Source organism: Gymnoscopelus microlampas, assembly GCF_963454915.1.
Source record: "Gymnoscopelus microlampas genome assembly, chromosome: 10".
Lineage (NCBI taxonomy): Eukaryota > Metazoa > Chordata > Actinopteri > Myctophiformes > Myctophidae > Gymnoscopelus > Gymnoscopelus microlampas.
Window position 1 is genome coordinate 42,790,650 of NC_139947.1, and position 22,020 is coordinate 42,812,669.

At 43.2% G+C, this 22,020-nt stretch overlaps 1 protein-coding gene across 14 annotated transcripts in view; it reads right to left on the reverse strand.

Moving 5' to 3' along the window:
• hspg2 (heparan sulfate proteoglycan 2) overlaps positions 1-22,020 on the reverse strand; it is a 102,985-nt gene that overhangs the window by 11,262 nt on the left and 69,703 nt on the right. For 11 of the 14 annotated variants that reach the window (XM_084068108.1, XM_084068111.1, XM_084068110.1 and 8 more), the window contains 28 exons: positions 21,750-21,808; positions 20,906-21,070; positions 20,418-20,528; positions 19,850-19,950; positions 19,500-19,680; positions 16,247-16,306; positions 14,583-14,705; positions 13,856-14,008; positions 13,580-13,746; positions 13,204-13,281; positions 10,828-10,963; positions 10,376-10,533; positions 9,627-9,780; positions 8,901-9,044; positions 8,215-8,349; positions 7,781-7,962; positions 7,269-7,464; positions 6,800-6,979; positions 5,512-5,772; positions 5,086-5,248; positions 4,862-4,959; positions 4,070-4,336; positions 3,868-3,980; positions 3,257-3,404; positions 2,688-2,804; positions 2,394-2,411; positions 682-766; positions 48-192 (listed from right to left, as the gene is read on the reverse strand). In XM_084068108.1, the coding sequence (XP_083924234.1) occupies positions 48-192; positions 682-766; positions 2,394-2,411; positions 2,688-2,804; positions 3,257-3,404; positions 3,868-3,980; positions 4,070-4,336; positions 4,862-4,959; positions 5,086-5,248; positions 5,512-5,772; positions 6,800-6,979; positions 7,269-7,464; positions 7,781-7,962; positions 8,215-8,349; positions 8,901-9,044; positions 9,627-9,780; positions 10,376-10,533; positions 10,828-10,963; positions 13,204-13,281; positions 13,580-13,746; positions 13,856-14,008; positions 14,583-14,705; positions 16,247-16,306; positions 19,500-19,680; positions 19,850-19,950; positions 20,418-20,528; positions 20,906-21,070; positions 21,750-21,808 (3,898 nt within the window). The remainder of the gene's footprint in view (positions 1-47; positions 193-681; positions 767-2,393; positions 2,412-2,687; positions 2,805-3,256; positions 3,405-3,867; positions 3,981-4,069; positions 4,337-4,861; positions 4,960-5,085; positions 5,249-5,511; positions 5,773-6,799; positions 6,980-7,268; positions 7,465-7,780; positions 7,963-8,214; positions 8,350-8,900; positions 9,045-9,626; positions 9,781-10,375; positions 10,534-10,827; positions 10,964-13,203; positions 13,282-13,579; positions 13,747-13,855; positions 14,009-14,582; positions 14,706-16,246; positions 16,307-19,499; positions 19,681-19,849; positions 19,951-20,417; positions 20,529-20,905; positions 21,071-21,749; positions 21,809-22,020) is intronic. The other 3 variants (XM_084068117.1, XM_084068118.1, XM_084068113.1) reach the window with 3 other exon arrangements.

Below are 22,020 nucleotides of genomic sequence, written 5' to 3' on the forward strand. Positions count from 1 at the left end.
AGTGCCCCCCCCTTGCATAAATCATCCTAATCCTAACCCAGCAGTACCTGGGAGCTGCCGTTGATAGGCTCCCCTCCATCCACAATGATGACGCCCAGGGTCAGGTTGCGGTACAGCTCCACCGTGTGGAATTCTCCCAGTTTGATGGGGTTGGGGTCACGGATGGTGGCCATGCCGGAGCCAACGTCGAACCTGGGAGGTTGAATAATTGGAGAACATTAAATGCAACATCATCTACGCAACAATGTCACATAATTTAAGACAATGGTTCTCAAACTGGGGTCTCGGGGGTCCTGGGGGGGGGGGGGGGGGGGGGGGGGTGTTCCAGGGGGTCCCCAGCAAAAGTACTTAACATAGCATCACAATCATTTTAACCACTTTCCATTTACAGTTATATGTTGGCTATTCCAAAATAGCAGATGTACACTTCGCCCCATGCTGCAAGCTTGTACAGTACAGTATCTGCTATTTCTGAAATGTTCAAACAAAATATCAAACAATCCGGGGGCATTTTGACTAATTTGGAATTATTTTTAACATAAATCTTCTCTTCTGGGGGTCCCTGGATAAAACCTTATCAGATGAGGGTCCACGGCCAAATACATATCAATTTGGGGGTCCTTGACTTGAAAAAGTTGCGTACGAGGCACATATAAGCATTGATCTTAACCCTGCACTGACCTGAACTCCAGACGGCCGCCAACCAGTCCCAGGGAGATGAAGTCCGCTCCGGTGGTCCTCCTTTGGCCGTTGTAGAGGATCATACCTGGGAGACCGGAAAACACAGAGTGAATATGGTTCTCGCACAATCGCACGTGCTCACTCCTACAGCACACACACACACACACACACACACACACACACACACACACACACACACACACACACACACACACACACACACACACACACACACACACACACACACACACACGTACACACTTCGAGTTGAATGGTAAAGCAACATGCTGTAGCGAGGGGAATATAAAGCCACTGGGCACAGCCAGGGTGCAAATCGTCGCTGTCGGTTGGAAACCTTGAATGTGCAAAACCTGTGTTCCAATATATCCAATGTAGTTATTATTTAGTCACAAGCTCTTGTTAATACTTTTCATTGGCTAGATATTTATAAAACCCACAGACAGACTTAAACACTTTCAACCTGGTGTCCCTATTTTGTTCATGAAAATCTTCAGAAATGGCTCTTTAAAAAAAAATGTGCATAAGTACACAACGTGTCACACTGTGCACTCGTAGATCAGCTATATTCGCTACTTTTGCATGGCTGTCCTATGACAAAGAATAAAATAGGGAATCAATTTATGAAAAAGCAAAAACCTTTTTAAATATGCAGATAAAAGGTTTCAGCCCGACAGCAACAAAATGATCACATCCACGCCAGAGACACATGCTCACTGGACCACACAGGCATCAAAATATTGTCAAAGCCGGGCCAGTCTGGTAACATGCCTCCTAACATTACTGTCTCTCTCAATCTCTGCACGGTAAAATCCACTCTCTGGATTTGACTGTGTGAGAGGTCTGCAAATGAGTTCTGAGAGAGACAGAGAGAGTCATTAAGAAAGAGAGGTGGATTGCATAAACATGTCACACAGGGTGGGGTCTCTTTATCATGTCTTGAAAGTCCCAAAGTATCTGTCAAAAATGATGTGAAACGATGTGCATCACAATATAGCAATCCATCTGCCTTAACATAAAGCACAGTTAGGCTCTTGGGCTGAATTGATCTTTTATGTTTGTGCATGTTTGCCACTTAGCTACCAGATGGGTGGAATTCAGCACAAGTAGGATCAAAATCTTGCTCAGTAAACTTTCAGTCACATCAATGCAACACTTTCTACTTTCATTGCCCTCTGTGGGAAACCCCCACTCAATCTACACACCAGCAGCTGGACACAAACCATGTCAATTGGGCCCAGGTCTGAACGGGGTAATCGCTATTTTCAGAACTGCAGCAATGTTTAGATAACATAAAGTAAGGACTGTTTAAACAATATAAGCCTAGATATTTAAATGATATGATACGGCTCTCTAATACAAGGCTAGACATTCTGAGAAGCATTACTCACTGGTATAATAGAAGCTGATGGAATAAAATAGAAGGGTATATGATCAAGTTAACTGTGCATACGCCTTATACAGTTAACCAGTAATCATTCGGCTGGTGACAGCGGTGCAATGACAAGCGACTGTGCAATAATGATTGCCAAGCCTGTATGAAGACAGCCCCATTCACCATCTGGCATCTCTTAAGACAGCCACTGGAAAAAATGCTCTTCATTTTGGATGCATTACGGGAAAGTCTAATGCAGCCCAACAAAAGCAACGTTGACTGCATCACACTTGAGCTACTGTTGCTCTCAAGCACTCACCAGCGTACAGTATGAGACCTTCCCACCACCGGGGGTGAGAAGGAGGGTAGGAGAGAGAAGGGGAGGAGGACAGAAGAAAGATTATACGTGAAAGAAAGACAATTACAAAAACACACAACACAAACATCATAAACACAGAAGAAAGATTATACGTGAAAGAAAGACAATTACAAAAACACGCATCACAAAAACATCATGAACACAGAAGAAAGACACATCGACAAAAACAGAAAATAAGAAGTAAATACTACAATTAAACTGTTTGCTGGTACATGATAGAAGGTGATTCCTTACCATCAACATTATCAGGTCTGAACGTGATCTTGATGTTGAAAGCCTTATAGGAATTCTTGATGGTGGGCAGAGTGAGATAGGACAGAGGTTCCTGGGCAAAGTAGGGCATGACTCTCTCTGAAAAGACCACACAATTACACTGTTATTAACAAATATGCATGCAAATAGAAAACAACTACATTTATTCAATCCATCTACATAAAAGCAGAACCCTACTGTATGGCTATTTTGGACATTAGCCCATTCAATCTGGGAAAGCATCTCTGTCATTTTAGATTTCTTTGGCTATTCAAAAATAACAGATATACAAGCTCATAGCACGGCATCGAGTGCTGCGCTATGAGCTTGTATAGATCTGCTATTTTTTTTTAATCGTGAAAATGTGTGCAAAACTTGTAATAAACATTTTTTAAAGCGAACATTTGTAAAATATTTTCTTCCAGGGACCTCCAGAAGCAAAGATTTGAGTTACAAATGTTCGCTTTAAAAAAATAAATATTCAAAGATTTGCATACATTTTCAAGATTTTTTCAAAAATAGCAGATCTACATCCGGTCGAGCGGACTAACCGTGCACTTCAAGTGTGGTGAAGGCCTTCACTTTGCCCTGCTTGTTGGAGGCAGTGCACACGTACGTCCCAGAGTCCTCGTGTCTGACACCGGGAACTGTCAAGACATTGGCCTCCTGGAAACACTTTGGAGGAAGCTCTTCTCCCAGCTGGATTAAGAAAATAGTCACACATCACACAGTCAGAGAGAGAATGTACCCACTTCTAACAAAACCTCTGCAAAGTTCACGGAGCAGTGCACAGGCTTGCAAATGCGGGAGGGAGAGGGAAAATGAATATATAAATAAAATCATAGAAATGTATCATATTTAATTAATACGATTATTGTTCCAGTTTGACCGCTTTCAACCCTGCATCCCTATTATGGGCATGTCATTATGGTCAACATCTGAAAACAATTTCAAACATCAAAAGCAAAAATAACATATCTACTGTGAGCTTGCAGATCGGCAGTTTTATTTATTTGTTTATTTTATTTATGGCTATGGCTATTTTGGGGTAATTGGCATGGAAAAGTTGGGAAAAAAGTGGGAACCTCTGTTGTAGTGTATACAAAGGGCATGGGGGTAACATTTTACTGTACTATAAAACATGTAAAACAATGTTGGTTACCTTGGACCATTTGATCTGAGGTACAGGGTAACCGGAGGCCAAACAGGGCAGGACAGCGTCAGATCCCACTGTCACCTCCTTAGTTTCTGGCAGGGTGGCGATCTGGGGAAGAGCTATGCAAATACACAAAGATTTAGACTTTGACGCGACAGGTGAGAACAACAAACAAGTGCAGTGGTTCACAACGTGTTGAAGCACTCACACTGGACGTTGAGGACGACTTGTGACTGCACCGAGCCCACATCGTTGGTGGCAGTGCAGCGGTACTGCCCGGCATCATCCTCCTTCACCTGTTCGATCTTCAACATGCCGCCATTCACCACGATGTGACTAGGCAGAGACCCGCCCACTTTGCTCCACTTGACCGTGGGATGTGGCTCGCCGATGGCCTGACACTCAAACTCCACTGAGTTGCCAATCATGACGGTCTGAATGGACGTACGGACGTTGATCATCACCTTTGGCAGGGCTGGGAGGAATACAAATTGAAGAGGACAGAATTTAATAAGAGTGCAGCACAATATAATATAATAATAGAATGAGTGGCTGTGATTTAACCCATTAAGACCTGGAACTGTGTCATTTTTAGATTTGAGCTAAAAAGCATTATTTTACACTTTGGGCTATTCAAAAATAGCAGATATACAAGCTCATAGCACGGCACCGAGTGCCGCGCTACGAGCTTGTAGATCTGCTATTTTTGAAAATTCGTGAAAATGTGTGCAAATCTTTGAATATATATATTTTTAAAGTGAACATTTGTAACTCAAATCTTTGGTTCTGAGGGGTCCCTGGAACAAAATATTTTGATGGGCGACCAAATACATATCATTTTGGGGGTCCTTGACATGAAAAAGATTGAGCACCACTGATATAGAAACATACGTTTTTCAGAAAACTGTTGGGATTTAGGAGACATGTAGAATCGGCTTCAGGTCTCAATGGGTTAAACACATGTATATTAGCGATATATATAGCGGTACATATTATTTACCTTGGATGGTAAGCTTGGCTGTGTCCTGGGCTTGACCATACACACTACTGGCTCTGCAGATGTAAACACCCTCATTGCTCTGCTCAAGGTTCTCGATCCTGTAGAGTATACACAGCTCAGTTAAGAGCATAAAAAACCTGGGTACTGTGGGTTCAAATGAACGGACCTGTTAACGTACGAATGTGTGTGAAAGATCTACCGTTTTGTCTGTGTGTACAACTCACCTGAGTACTCCGTCCTTGATGTGGTGGTTCGGTGGCAGGGCACCTCCTTCCTTCAGCCACTCAATTTTGGTCTCTACACCACCTGCTGCTGAGCATGTGAACTCCACAGCACTGCCCTGAGCCTTTACTTCCACTTGGGGGGATACGCGCACTGCCAGGGGGGCTAGAGGGAGAAGGCAAGACATAAAGTGAGTGACACTGATAGATATGAAAAGACACTCTTGATGAAGGTCCAGTGGGACCGAAACGTCTGTCAATTTGAATAAAAGAGCCTGCTGAGCAAGAGCAGTGTGCGGGACATTTTGTTCATGAGAACATTTTTTCATGTTTGCTTCACTGATAGATATGAAAAATATATTACCAGCATCGTCTCGTATCTTAACTAAACTTTTACCAAGTAAAATTATCACTGCCATCATCACTTACATCTGACTGTGACTTTCGCCACTATTTCACTGGTGCCCACTTGGTTGCTGGCCACACACTTGTAGCTTCCGGCATCCTCGGAGGAGGCCAGGTTGATCTGGAGGTCCCCTCCGCTGACCTGGGCCCTGGGGGGCAGGCTGCCGTCCAGTTTGCTCCAGACGAAGGTGAGGGGAGGAGTGCCGTGAGCCAGGCACTGCAGCCTGATCACCTCGCCCACGCGGACAGCCACGTTGTCAGGCAGAGAGGTGGCATAGGGAGGAGCTAAGACATGTAAGAAAAGTGTTATGCTTAGTTAGTTGCGTGTGACAGTATTAGTATAAATCAGGCTTTATGGTAGGTTACAGGGCATGGTTCATAGTTGATAGAGTATAGGTCATGTGATCGTTTGGACAAGATAGGGGGCTTGGTTAACCCTCCCTTTGACAGCATCTAACCTGCATGCCTTTCTATGTGCAAGAGCTTTTTGCATGCTTTTGTACTGGCAAGCATTTTGGGGGTTGGCGTGTGTAGTAGCCTTGTCCCGGTGTACTTCTGAGAACTACTGCACTTGGGGGACAAGCCAGCCACAAAGCACCGATATCAACTCTTTTCCTGCCATTGACGAGATTTCTAGTTTTTCTCCGCATGGCTCAGCCAGCCGTCGACGAGAAAAACGTGATTTTTGAAAAAAAAAGAAAAAGAAAAAATAATAATTTTGTTTATCACAAAGGAAGCAGGAGATAACGCGATGCGAAGATTTTCTGCTCCATTCACTTCAATGTTAAAAAATAAACGGAGACAAAATTCACATTGTACCTATTTTTGCAATGTTATTCTATGGCAGGGAAGGGGGTAGATTGTGTATATACTCTGGCAGTTAAAGAGTTAACCACTTGAGCCCTACTGTATAAATAATTATATGCATTGATTAATGCAAATCTGCATTGGATTCATGTGTAGATTGGGGATTGAGCATGCATGTTTGTGATAAAAGATATTAACACATTTAGACCTGAGGTCGATTTTAAAAACACCTTCTAAATCCTGACCTAAGTTTTCTGAAAAAAATCAAATATGTATTCAAAGATTACAAAAACATTATGTTGCTATATACTGTACATACAGTAGCGACAGGAACCTCAAAATGGGCTCTTGAAAGGTATAGTTAATGGGTTAAGAAGACATTCACGATAACATACTGTAACAGTTTTTTTCCCAGTCAAGAAAGACTGTAAATTAAACTAAAATCTTCCCTAAAACCCCCAAGCTAATGAATGTGAGGTAAGAACAGCCCCTCACTGAGACTCACTCTCGACATCGAGCATGATGGTGACCTCACTGGTGCCCATATGGTTGGTGGCGTTGCAGATGTACTCTCCAGAGTCCTGCCGGCCCACGCCGGGCAGTACCAGGCTGTTGTTCACTACTTTGTGTCTCCAGGGTAGCGGAGCCCGCAGCTTAGACCAGGTGATCTTTGGCGTAGGGACACCTTGAGGGGGAAAAAAGCATACATTTATCTGATTGTATAATATTTCGCAACTCACAAGGAACATGTTGTCAGTGAACTGTTTGAGCTACCACGCAACCCTGAAATGATAATTTAATATATGAATAATTCATGTAGTATTGGATTAAATTGACCACAGTTGTTATGCATTAACATGAGTATTAGAAACATATATTTTTGCAAAATACTGTATACGGCAATGCAGAATGACCGGACATTGAAAATGTTAAAAGTGAGTTCCCATTTTCCATGTGAGTGTGAGCAGGCCTACCATGAGCTTGACAGTGGAGCGTGGTGGTCTGTCCCTCCACTGCGATCAGCAGGGGCTCAGGGACAGAGGCCCTGGGCACGGTGGGCAACCCAGAACCTCCCTCCACCACAACCTCCACCCTGGTCTCAGACGAGCCCTCGTTGTTACGAGCCGTGCACACGTATGTGCCACTGTCTTCTGGACGTGCAGCCAGAATCTGCCAGAAAAGAAAATTACTACGTTGATATTTCAACAACATTGATCTTTCGCTGTCACTGAAATTATTCTGGGTCTATTTCTATTCTGAGAATCACATACCTATAGATCTAGAAAAAAATTGACTACCATTTAAGTAATGCATATTATTTATTATAATTGAACAATTATAATAAATAATATGCAATTATAAACTGTGGTCTTGGAGACAGAACTAGCTGTATTTTCAAATACTGATTGCATTTCAATGCATAGCATTCAAAAATGAAGACTTTTCCTGTTTTTGAAAGCATATTGTGCATGTGTGAGTATTGTACCTGCATGACAGCGTTTGACTCCATGGGCACAGGGCTACTCAGCATGGTCTTACGGGTGCTGTCCAGTCTGTGCCATGTGACCGAGGGGCGGGGCTCTCCTGACGCCTGGCATTCCAGGTTGATGGGGTCACCAACCCTGACCCGCACAGGTCCACTTGGGGTGAGGGTAGCTACAGGAGACTCTGGAGGCACAGGCCCAAAATATGGTCAGGACTTTATAACCCTATCGGCCACTAAGGGGAGCCTGTCACATAGGACTGTTGGTCTATGAGCTTTGGAGGCTCATAGCAATGAAAATACAGCCCACGATCATAGCAGTGTAGGATGTGACACACCTACTCTGGCCCAAAAACATCTCCCAATACACACGCACACATGTTTTGGTGTGCGTGTGTATATTTATGTGTTTGCACAGTTTGTGCACTTGAGATTACCTCTGACGATCAGTGACACGATGCTCTGGGTGATGCCAAACAGGTTACTGGCCACACAGCGGTAGGTACCCTGGTTTCTAGGGTGAGCATTGGCAATGGTGATGACAGAGCCATCCGGTCCGACCTTGACATTATCTGCACAAAACAACAGGAAACAATACATCTACTGTAGATATTGCAAGAAACGTACACAGTCTACACAGTAAAATCCTCAGTGTTCATGTATCCATGTATATTCAGAGAGTTAAATGAACACTGTGTGATGGCATAAAAATGGTCTGCTTGGAAGGACTGGGGGTTAAGTGAGGCGAGTTCTGTGTAAACAAGGTTGGTAAGCTTAAGATTATACTGCACATGAATTAAAGGGACTATTATACAGAGGAGGGCTGCAGAGGTGAATCTTGCTCTCATGAATAACGACAGCATGAAAACCTACTTTTTCTTCCTAGAAAGCAGACTAAATTAACAACATCATCAGAGGTGGTGTGTGTGTGTGTGTGTGTGTGTGTGTGTGTGTGTGTGTGTGTGTGTGTGTGTGTGTGTGTGTGTGTGTGTGTGTGTGTGTGTGTGTGTGTGTGTGTGTGTGTGTGTGCACACGTGCGTGTGTGTGTGCGCGCACATGTGTCTGTGTGTGCGTGCATGTGTCTGTATGCGCACGCGCGCGCGTGTGGTCTCCTGGTACTCACCTGGCAGAGGCTGGTTGCTGGATAGCTTCCACTCCAGTCGGACAGGCTGGGCTCCGCTGTAGACCCTGCACCTGAAGCTGGCCGACTCGCCAAGCCGCACTGCTGCGCTGTGGGGCTCGATGGAGATGATGGGGGTCTGCAGCCCTGTTCCAGGATCCAGCGAGTTAGTGGGCATAATCAATTTAACATTACCCCGCCCCCCAATATATCTCATTTCATTTAGCTGACTGATTCGCTGATGCGTCAAGGAGCCAGATTGCTGTACCATGTGACTGTGGCCTTCAGTGTGTTGGCAGCAGCTGTGAGAACTTCCACCAGGAAGGAATGAATGAGGATGAGATCATGGGACGGTAGTGTGGGGGTAAGCCTACAGTGATGTCACACTGGGCCGGGATGGGAAGCACAACTGGAAAAGCCATTCATACACCAGAGCAGAACAACACCCCTGCCATGACAGTCATGTCTCTTAGGCGTTTCTCGCTGTCTCCAACGGCGATCAGTTATGATATCAGTGCCGAGAGTGAAATATAACTGTCAAATCTGATTCAGCTCTAACGCTTTTAACCAGAGAGGAAGAGAATAGCGTAGAATAGAAAATAATCATCCAGTGGAGAAGCGGTCCTGTTCTCTGCTGTTAAATTAAAATGTTATACGTTTGTCCATTCACTGAAACAAGACGAGCCACACACCAGTGGTTTGTTACCGGCAGAACATTGTTGGACTTACGAGAAGAGGATGAGGTGACAGATACTGAGACGGAAGCCTGATGAATTGGAGAGCCTGGGTTCCCAAGGTTGCCGTGGTTTCCCTGCACACGGCAGATGTATTCGCCTGAGTCATCTGGAGAGGCTGACAGAATACGCAGCTGACTGCCCAGGACCTGTACCACACAAATACCAACACACAGGGGAATGGAATCAATTCGTTTTAAGCTGTACAAAATTAAACCATGATGTCAGAACATACAAAATGCAAAAACATATTCTATGAATTGCATATACTGGAATCTCCTCGTTGATCCAAGAAAAGCATACACATAGACTTTATACTATACATCAGATTTTTTATTTTATTTTTAGGAATCATGTGCATGTATTGTATTGTATTGTATTGTATTGTATTGTATTGTATTGTATTGTATTGTATTTAGAACTGATAAATTGAGTACAATGGACCACAACGGAAACTTGTGTTATCCTTTTAGCATAACCTTTGACAGTATTACCTATACTTAACAAACTTCAATCATGGTCCTTTCTAATTTTAAATCACCTTTAACTTGGAATAACAGTTGTAGTTTTTCAGTCATTTAACCTTAATGAACAGCCACCATTGCTATTGGTTTTGGACAAAACAAAGCTTATATCATATCCCAGAATAAATGATCTAAATGCAATGCCATGCAAGACAACTGTCATTCACATTACATGACCACATTAGTCTGTGTACTGTATGAGCATGTGTTTTAGTCCAACCTGGTGGTTGGAAGAGAGGTGTCCACTCGCTCTCGTCCAAGTGACTTGGGGAGGAGGGTTTCCCGGGACAAAACAGTTGAGGTCCAGACTCTGGCCCTCCTGCACGTCGGCTATGGAGGGCTGGATGGTGATGGCAGAGGAGGAGATATGGTCCACCGCTGAACACAAAAAAACATACACACACGTTTCATAAAACCATGACATTGCAGGGCTCCTTCTTACAAAGCGCTAACATACATATTACAATTCTGAGAGATATTTTTACTCTGCCAGTGTACAAATAGATTCAAATTGACCTGGGTCCATTTGATTCCATTTGTACACCTTACAAAGTTACAAATGGATAAATTCACTCTGAGGATTTTATTTTACATTCTATTATTTGTACCTTGTATCTTATATGATATATTATATATTGTATCGTATATAACATTATATTTGTGACCTCTCACCTCTGACCACAGAAACCTGAATGGGCGCCTTGTTAGAGCCTACGCTGTTACTACCGACGCACATGTAGGTGCCGGCGTCAGACATCTTGATGTTGGGGATAAGGAGGGTTCCGATGTCAGTGCGCTCCATGCGGGCCTGGAAAGGACACACCAACCAGTGTGAAGATTAGCCCACCGTCTGTTATGATCTACCTCGCATTTAAAATGAGATGAAATTATACTACAGTAAAATTACTTCAATGTCTACAGCACACGCCAACACAATAAAAACCAGAGCACAGATAGAGCGCACCACTTACCTGTCGTATATGTCTACAGCCCCTTGACATGACACACATGACATTACTGACATCAACGGACACTAGGCAATAGCAACATGGAAGCACTACACAGTAGATTTAAGACGAGACAAGTATTGTTATTGCTACAGTTCAGTGCTTTTGGAAACAGATTTGTGTTGGAGATTACTATAGCAGCGTGAGCTTTGTACAACGCAGGAGCTTGTGTACAAAGCACGGCTAAATCATTGCTTGAACGAACACTGCACTGTAGTAATATTAACTGTCATTAACATTACTACAATGATTTGTGTGGTTACATTTTGTTAATGTGAAAATATATTACGATTGAAGAATTGTCAGTGGCACTAAATTATGTCTTAAGAAATGACAAAGGAGTGAGGTGATTTTTTATAAATGGTGACGACAATGACAGCAGTTAGGCAACTGAGACAGAACAGACACATTGCTTTGAAGTAACGGTTACCGAACAAGCACTATGAAGCAGTTCATAAAACTGATCATACGGTAGAGAAACGGGCCTCTAGAAGTCGACAAATTACCAACTAGTAGCAACTTAAAGCACCGCGTCACTAATGACTTCAATCAACCAAACAAAACAGACATGATTCTTCTGCAACAGTTTCAACACTCATAGTGTAGTGCAAGGGTTCCCAAACTTTTCAGGCCGTGACCCCCCAAAATTATCATATTTGAACTGGGAACCCCCAACCCTGACAAGCACTTTGTATTGTAGGCATTGTAGGCATTACTGTACATTTGGTTTGACTTGGTTCCACAGATACTGTAAATATTGTGAAAATAGCTGATCTACAAGCTCACAACGCCTCACAATGCGAGGCGTTGTGAGCTTGTAGATCGGCTATTTTCACAATTGTTTGCCTCTTTCTTACGGAATATTTGACAATTTGGCCAATTTGGTATTAAAAAGGTCTTTAAAAGTCAATAAATTGTAACCTTTGAAATGGGCATATATCATGTATACACTTATACTGTATGTTGAGTGAGAAAACAATGTTGCACATTAAGCTAATCATCTGGGGACCCCCCAAAATAATATGGAGACCCCCCTGGGGGTCCCGACCCCCAGCTTGGGAACCACTGGTGAAGTGGTCACATGACTTTCCAAAACAACTGCGTTCAAGAGTAAATCCTCTGTGGAATGTGTACACTACTCCACATGGCAATCACAGTCTGCACTGGGCTATGAGCGTGTCACGCCTGAAACTTTTTGGAAAGTTTGCAAACACCTCAGAGGGGAGGGAAACTGGAGGGGCAGGGTTCTGGTTCTGGGAGGGATTACTGTATCCGGGGGGTGTGGGGGGGAGTTGTTGAGGCATCCATGGACAAAGCTGCTTAGCTCTGACCCAGCCAACCGTGAGGGAGGCTAAACTGAGCCGTGGCTGCAGGCGGGCCCAGGGCTCAATGAGTGTCTGAACCCATTGACGGTTTTTCAAAGCAGCCCGTTTGCTAGAGCACACAGAATTTCTGCGTGGCCGCACGGCAGAGCCCTGCTCCCCCTGGGAAAAGCTGACACAACGCAGTGGCTCTCTGAGGCAGAACTAAACAGGCCCCGAAGCTCTCGTCGGGGCCGGGGAGACCCACATAGAAAGGGGACTAACCAAAAGTCCCTCAGGGCAGGGGACAGTGGTACGAGGTTGGCACGGCGCAAACTATGTCTGAAATACCTAACAGTACCTACTGTATGCTTAGTCCTGTTAATACACTCAATGATGATGATGGGGGTCAACTGTGTTTTTAGGACACAAATATGTCAGGGATGGTATGATGTGGACAATAACAAAACGGAGAACGATGGGAAGACTCAAGCGCAACACAAAATCAGGGAACCCATGCCATCAGTAAGCTATGAAATCAACCAGACTAGTTGGTTTCAATGGCATATTTAAGGCAGGGTTCTAGTGGAGCATAGCGAGCTAAATTAATGGGTGTTAAAATGTGTGAATAAGGGCCACAATCATGCGTTTAGTGTACTGTATATAAAGCTGTGGTCAGTAGAGGACAATGGGTGGGAGGTAAGAGACAGGACAGAAGGACAGAGGACAGATGGACAGACCTGTAGCTCCTCAATACGTCTCTGTAACACATCGAGACTGTTGCTTTTAAACTGATGGAAACCATGAGAGGGAATGGCCTGAGCAAACGGCAAACAACACAACAGGGTGGGATGAAAAGTAGGGAGGAAACAAACAAAAAAGGGAAGAAAAAATAAAGGGAAAGAATAGTCAAAATACTGAAACAGAAGTTAAAATTTCAATTCGCAAAAAAACAAAAACAAAAGAAAAACTTACACAGAACCACCAGCACCAGTTACATCACGATACAGGATACAGATATAGCACACCCAAATTAAATACATTAGTTGTTGTAGTTTTAATCAATCCATGCTAACACTATCATTCACTCCATAGACATAGAGCACCATCTCTCACCTGAGGAGGGATTTGACCTCCGTTCCTCGTCCAGGTCAGCTTGGGGGTGGGCGAACCTGACGCCCGACAGTACAGCCTCAGGGTGTCGCCCTCATGGGCTTCAATATTTTGGGGGCTGACCTGGACTTGGGGCTGGGTGCCAAACCCACCTGAGCCTGACCCTGACCCTGATGGGAGAAGATACATTTCAATCAAATTGAAAAATAAACAACTGTGTCATGAATGTCCCATTCTACATTTGCACGCTAACACACTTGCAAACAGAGCATAGCCTACTTTGCACGTAGATGGAGGCCCGCGCTGTGTGCTCGCCGTGAGTATTGAGAGCCTTGCACGTGTACTCTCCCTCATCAGCCTGGTCCACGGAGGTGAATGTCAGAACCCCGCCTCGTACGACAGCCCTGGGGCTCATTCTGTTACCCGGGCCTCCTGAAAGGACAGTCAAAAATCACTTGACAAGAAGTGGGCTTTCACCTCCATTTGTAAAAGGTGACAAATTACAATAACATACAGTACATGCATTCATTCTATGTACTGTATAATATCGTAACCTTTACTTTTCAGGAAATGGAAAGAGCCTGTGTTCCAATGGATCAAATGTAGTTATTACAGTATCTATATCACAAGCTCTTGTTTAAACTTTTCATTGGTAAAATACATTATTTATAAAACTCATAGACAGACTTTGAAACTGATGTCCCTAATTTGGGCATGTCATTATTGGAAAAATGTACATGCATTTCCAAAATTCTTCAAAAACCGTGACGATCTACAAGGCAAGCTCATAACACTCATCACAACCCTATGAACACGACGCATTGCAGATCGGCTATTTTTGCTGCTTTTGTGCGACACTGTCATACGATAAACTATAGGGCATTCATTTATGAAGCAAACGTAAAAAGAAGAAAAAAATATTAAGGTTTCTGCCTGACAGTGACAATATCAAAAAGGTAGTAGAAGAAGAGTGTGGCGGGACAATCCAGCTCAGGCCAGGCCTTACCTATCCACTCGATGGCAGGTGTGGGGTTCCCGGTTACTGTGCAGCGGAACTCTGCCCGCTGGCCCTGCCGGACGTTCAGCACTGCAGGATTGACAGTGGCCACTGGCTGGGCCGCCTCTGCAGCTAAAGAAGGAAGACACGCCAGTCATACAAGATGTAGACGCGATATACCTGTCAAACACATCGAACATACTGGAGAAAGTGACAGATCCCACTCTCTCCAGTATGTTTTAAGGAGATACAGAATAGTAATAAACTAGATCGGTATTGTTGGTTGGATGTACACAAGGCCACGGGGCACCTGTTGGAGATCGTTCCAGATATGAGAGACAGAGAAAGTGGCAGCCTATACCTGCCCGCCCGCCCGCCCGCCCGCGGCAGACGAGATCTTCAGAACAAACGACACAGAGGAGAGGTGGGAGGTTGGTCTCGGCATGCTCTCTGGGCACTCGGCTGTCTGTGCCAATTTGGCTAGCTGCTAAGCTCCATATTCAATCCCATATGATCCCAGGGCGACAGGGGAAGAAAGCCCTCTTTCAGTAGCCAGGGAGGAGTATCAGACTCTCTCTAAGCAAGCAGGAACTGGGCCTGAACTGGGCCGGCCTGAGCTAGAGACTGTCTGACCTTACTGAGACTTAACATTCACATTTTTCAGAAGAGATGGTAGCAGTACATTTCCTATGATAAATAATAATTTGAGTTATTTTAAGAGATGTCATTCACTGTGTCTTCCACGGTTTTGGCAGCGTGGTGAGGTACACAATGATAAATAGCGACAGTGATAGTTTGCCCACGGCCAAGTAATAGAACATAATGTAATGATGGTGTGATGAGATGTATTAGGCACAGTATGATGTTTGAAGCCCAGGTGAGCTCTACTTCCCAGAACAGCGTGGCTCCTGAGGAGAAGGCAAAGAGCTGATAGAGAAAGAGAGAGAGGTAGAGGAGGGCATCTCCTGTCTCTGAGTGTTGAGTGGCATTATTTAATTTGGTAAAGCACTTAGCTCTTCCTATATAGACGTATTTATAGTATGTCAAATATTGGCGTGTGTTCATTTAAAATGTTTAAGGTTATAGGGTAATGGTGAATGTGGTATTTTACAATGATGATCATTTATTATGGGGGGATTAGTCACTGGACCCAACAGTCAACAGGAGGTTCCCTCATGGATGGACATGCACTTTTTTTTCCTGCAGAGATGAACCCTCATGAACCCAGAGAGCCAGACAAGACCCAGTAGTGCCCGTGTACAATCTGTAAGCTTTGACCAAGTGAGGATTTTTTCATAGTTTTTCCACTATGAAAATGCCAAAAGATGGCAAGGGTATGGTAACATAGCCTCAATTAAATTCTATACTGGAGTGTTAGATTAGATTGGTTGATCGATTAGACATTCTGAAGATTAATAGCCATCTTTAGATCCAAATGGATTCTAAAGATGCTTTCTCACCCTGAGTGTGTGCGATGGAACATACGTCCCAGCTGTTATTGTGTGGATAGTGAGTCCTAGGTTGATTGTACATGGGCTCTACTAGGCCGGCCATATATTTACCATGCTGTGGTAAATGAGTGCATGCATGGCACAGAGTGAGAGAAAAGGGTTCCTCGCCAGGGAGCCCAAGGGGAGAGGAGAGCAGAGGAGACTTTGCCCATGCGGACTTACGCTTTCTATGTCCTTCAAACATTTCATAGGCTGTGTAAAACATCTGAGTCTGTGAGGCTTCTGGAGATGAGGAAGGGGAAGGGAGGGGAGGAGTAAACAGGTAAACTGACAGGTCAGTCTCCGGGTAAACGATGGAGAACACTGGCATTGGTGTCCTCTCAAAAGCTCCTCCCACCAGGGCTGACTGGCCAATTGCATCCCCAGGGACAGTACTTTTCTCTCATCCACAAGCTGATTCCCAAAATGCATCAAGCGTAACATAAACATCAACTTGAATGCAATGGGCACCAACTTTCCATTACCTAATAGGATTTATTTTCTTTTTTCGATTACATTTTTCTATTTCAGATTTGAAGTGAAACCAGCCAATTATCCTTTCGAAATAGACAACCACCATATTCTTCGGTATTATTATGGTTGGTGTAATTGTATTCATAGTTATATGCATTCACACTCACAGACACTTACCTTTGGATGGGTATGCATACCTCTTAGAAAGAAATCTCAAGGGTAACAGACGCACATCTGGCACACAGTGCACTGAAGTTGTTGGTTAGTTAGTCACTTTAAAGAATGCATCCTTCTAACATGGTTATCTCTATGTACTCCATTCTGTACCATTTCTGTCTTCTTGCTCTGTGTCACAGAGGTGGACTGTGGATATCTTAAAAATATACCCACCAATTACATGAATCTAGGAGGGATTTCAAATTAGATTTTTTTAGGCATGCTAAAAACAAATAATAAAATGTTCAAGTACCCACAGCTTGCTTCTGAGACACAGAGTTGAGTTAAAACAGTACTGTTTTATTATAGTGAGCATTAGTGATGACCATTATATGGGGATAATGCTGAAAAAAGGTGAAGTGTTCCTTAAGCAGTAACAGAATTAAAATATTGTCTTTACTAAAGTAGATATTTTAGGAAGTAGTTGTAATTTCATTGTGAGAGTGTTGTGGAACACCAGAACAACATCCTTCTATGTTGGGGATCCAACATAGTACAACACACATGCACAAAATGAGCATTACTATGCAAAAATCTACAGAGGCAACATGGAGGCATGCGACACCGTCGTATGACCAAGTATAAATTAAGCAATAAGGAACAGAGAGCCACACAGGACACATGCAGGTTAGTAAAGCAATACTACATACTTTTCCTAAACAGCTTGTGATGAGCAACAAACAACGTTTGTTATTCAGCTTGTATACAGCTTGTGGAGATGCTGTCTTCAATTAGACATAAAGGCATGTCAACATAAAGCACTATATATTCATATCCCACTCATTCATTTGGAAAATTAATTTGGTGAGTAGGTCATTATTTTAATCAAATTCTTTTTCACAAAATATTTTCACAGTTAAGATAAATACAATTCATGTGTATATTACATCAGATATGCGTTCTTGGAAAAAAAAAAGTAACAAAATCAGAGGAATATCTTTACAGTAGCACCTTTGGATACAACTCAGTGGTAAAAAAAAAGTAAAAACAAAAAAATTGCATAACAGAATCGTAATTCTAGACAACTGGATAAATAAAATGGTTCTAATCATGTTGTTTTTCTAATTGCATGTGTTAAGAGTAAGTTTCTCTAAAATATAAAGAATAATTTCTTATTCAAACACATTGCAAATTTAAGAAACCTAAATTATTGCTTGATAAAGTCTCCAAATAACCTAAATGTAAACAAACATCATGCAAGGTAATTGCATCCACACGGGCAATTCTCTCAAATCTTTAAACAAAAGAAGTCAATAAATACCAAGTCTAGGAAGTTTGGCATATATGATTAACAATATTTTCAGATGTCATATTTCAAATAATCAAAAAAAATGTGCCACTGATTTAAACATTTCAGCAATATTACAATATGTAAATAAGAGGTCTATAATGTGCACGTTTAAATTGATTTATGACAGAACTAGAACAAAAAAAACGAAGCATTTAATTTTTTTCTTCCATTCCAAGTCAAGTAAATAAATGTTACTATCTAAGTTTAATTAAGGCCTAATATATACTCCGTTGTACAACGGTGTCCTGCGCTAAAAATAACCAATCTACAAGCTCACAACACAATGTACCGTCGTACGACAAATTATAAATCAGACTTAACGATACAGACAACAACAAAAGCCTCACTACAGCTGAAGTTGCTGTGGACCCTCATAACATACAAAGACCTCACTGCAGTGAAGCAGTGATATTCCAGGAGCGTTACAAAAACGAAATTCAATCACAGGTTTCACCTGACAATACATGGCTAATAGCACCGTTTTGTTCATCAACATTCATGGGCATCATCAGTCAGGAGAGGGACACGGCAGACAGTGATTGTAAGGAGAATACTGTATGTGGTGGAGCAAATAACATGAGGACTAAGTGGGGTTCTTCCGAGTTCTCTTCTCACGTGGATACAACTGAGGTCCTCTTTGAATGCCGGCCCCCAGAGTCGCTAAGCACCCATCTCCGTCATCCACATTCCTCATCAACAACCACTACAGCTCGGGTAGGGAAGAAGACCCAGGGTCCCGGAGTAAAAGACAAGACACCCAGATACAAACCGGCCTACAGGTTAAAGGTCTACTGGTAGAAGCCTTTAGCAACTACACCAGCAATCAAGGACTGACCAAACCACCACCGATTAATTCAACCCACGTGAGAGAAATACAGATTATGTAGAAAATAGCACACACAAATCAAAGATAGAGCCATTTAAAGGTGATCATTTGGCTTTGACTGAGGAGGATGAGAGAATCAACATTGACACAGACACTGTTTTACCTTTTGAAAATCACAGACAACAAGCAGACCACTTAAATCCTTGTTAATTGAGGCTAAAACACCATTATAATTAAGCCCACCTTATCCCCCAAAATGTGCTTTCTTAAATTTTAGTAAAAGAAAAAAAAAGGACCCACAAGCTGTATATTTCTCTATACAAAGTGTAGGAAAATCCAGTGATTAAAGACATACAGTACAAGACACATACAAAAGCGTGGGATGGGTAGTCTGATGACATGGTATATGGTATCTAAGCGCAGGGGTGAGTGTCCTCAGGGTTAGATCTAAAGCTTATTATGCTGTTGTCTAGCAGTGTGCGATGGGAAAAGCAGTCACAACAGGGAAAAGCATGCACCATACCAAGATGAAGGTGGGGGGGGTGGGGTTTGGGACGACGACTACGGGAGCTGGTAGGGTGGCAGAGGTCGATGGGTAACGCAATAATGGTGCCTGGGGGTTCACCAACCTGGCACGTAGAGGATGGCAGTGCCCTCGTCCATGGCAAACATGTTGGAGCCTGTGCAGACGTAGACGCCGGCGTCCTCCGGCTGGACATTTTGAATTGTCAGGATGCCGTTGAAGTCCATAGCCCGGTTGGGCAGCTTCCCGTTGCCCTGACGGGTCCATACCAGAGTGTAGGCTGGCGACTGATGAGGGAATACAGTTGTGAGTGACGTCCAACAACATTTAGACTATCTGAATGCCTACCCACACCTACATACTTTGTTGTTCCGTGTTGTCACGCCAAAAATAGAGTCGTGACACCATCCTACTATGGAGCATAAATTAAGCATCAGTCTTATCAAAGAGTATTACCTTGCTCTTGGCAGTGCAGATGAAGCTGACAGTGGACCCAACCCTCATGGTCTGCGCTTTGGGCTCCTCAACAGTCACCTCAATGGGCTTTGTTGAGACAGCTGGCGAAAAGCAGCAAAGCCATTGTGAGATCACTTTCATGCATAAGGCTATTCTGGTTTACAGACAGATAGGGTCAATAAAACACCAATAATAACAAGAGAGCCCATTCAAAAGCCTTGTGCAACAAATATTCCAATAGCATTTTATAAAATGGTTACACTGATCAAATTCCCTCTCAAGATTCCCATATGAAAGGTACTATGTTTCAAACTGATCAAATTTGAACAAGAGTCGAATGCTGCAGTGACATGATCAGACTCAATTAGGGGCATGTGTTGTCTGATTTGTCAAGCTCAATGCTAGGCCTGCAATTCTACATCATCTCGCCTCAGATCACCTGCTCTCAACATGGGGCCCCGGGCTATGCATTTAGATAGCCCTGGGCCCCATTTAGAGTACTGAAATTAAAAGCCACTAAAGGGGAAGCCTATGTGCTTGTGGCACACAAACACACACACACACACACCTGAGACGACGATCTCAGCGCGACTCCTGTTGCTGCTGGTCTGGTCTCTGCAGGTACAGACATAGACGCCTGCATCGCTGAGCTGAACATTGGGGAAGTACAGCTCCTCTCCTAAACACACACACACACACACACACACACACACACACACACACACACACACACACACACACACACACACACACACACACACACACACACACACAAATAGGGGAAAGATATTCAATTAGCACATAAACGGTCACAAATGTTTTCACGTGATTGTTTTCATAGTTCACAACACTTTTTTTTTAGAACTTGTCTACACTTATTAACCACATCTAATCACATCTAATCCCATGCGACCACGTGTATGGATACACCCTGTAAAATATCCCATGTTAATTTAACTCAGAGAGCGTATGAATGGAACCAAAGGGACCATTCCAGGTCCATTTGAACACTTTCTCAGTTAAATGAACACTGAGGAGTTTAGTGTCATTATGTACCTTGTCTGCGTCGGTCAGCGTAGTTGGAAATGGGGCGTCCATCTTCTCTGGACCAGTAGAAGTAGTGGGGAGGTGAGCCAGTCACCTGACACCTGAGCGTGACGGGGCTGCCCTGGGACACCAGGACCCTCTCCGGGTAAATTCTCACCACCAGCGACCCAGCAGCTCCAGGGGACAAAGGCCATAACAACAGCATCATCATCTGGTATTTTTTACTTTCACCAGCTTTGCAGCTTTTTTGCACAGCTATAGCTTATGACCCATTAAGACCTGAGATACGATTCTACAAATGTCTTCTAAATCCTAACAGTTTTCTGAAACGTTTTCATGTCAAGGACCCCCAAAATTGTGTATTTGGCCGCAGATCCCCATCTCAAAATATTTTGTTCCAGGGACCCCAACAGAAGCAAAGATTTGAGGTACACATTTTCTCTTAAAAAAAATACATATTCAAAGATTTGTACAAATCTAAAATGACACAGATGGGTTAAGGCAATAAGACAGTCTGTGAAATTAGGGGCCTATGTGCGTTATACATTTTTATAAATATTGAACCAATGAAAACTATTAACAAGAGCTTGTGACTAAATAATAACTACATTGGATCCATTGTGAACACAGGTCATTTTTTCTGAATAGTAAACATTTTGACATAAAGGGTTTCCACCCGATAGCGAACATAGTACTATATAGTAGGCTTGATTTAATCCGGCAAAAACAGCGGCTCTTCAAGCTGCGTTGTGTGAGCTTGTATAGATGGGTTATTTTTGGTGAGGGACTGCGTCGTATGATGAAGTATAAATCAGTCAGGGTCTACTCATATTTTGGAACAGGGCAGACTTACTGTTGTATGGGCGACATTTCACTCGGTCTTGTGGGTTGCCAACATATCCAGGGGCACAACTGGGGAGCAGGGTAAATGGAAATATAAGGAACATGTGAAAATCCCTAACGGTGATGATGGTGATGGGAAGGTAAGTCTGTTACAGTGTGAGTGTTAAGTGTCATCCACACTAAGCACATTAACAATAGCTATTAACGATAATTATGTGAGCAGCCACACTGATGTTGTGGAACAGTTGTGGAACAGTTATAGTTGTGGAACTCTGCGATCC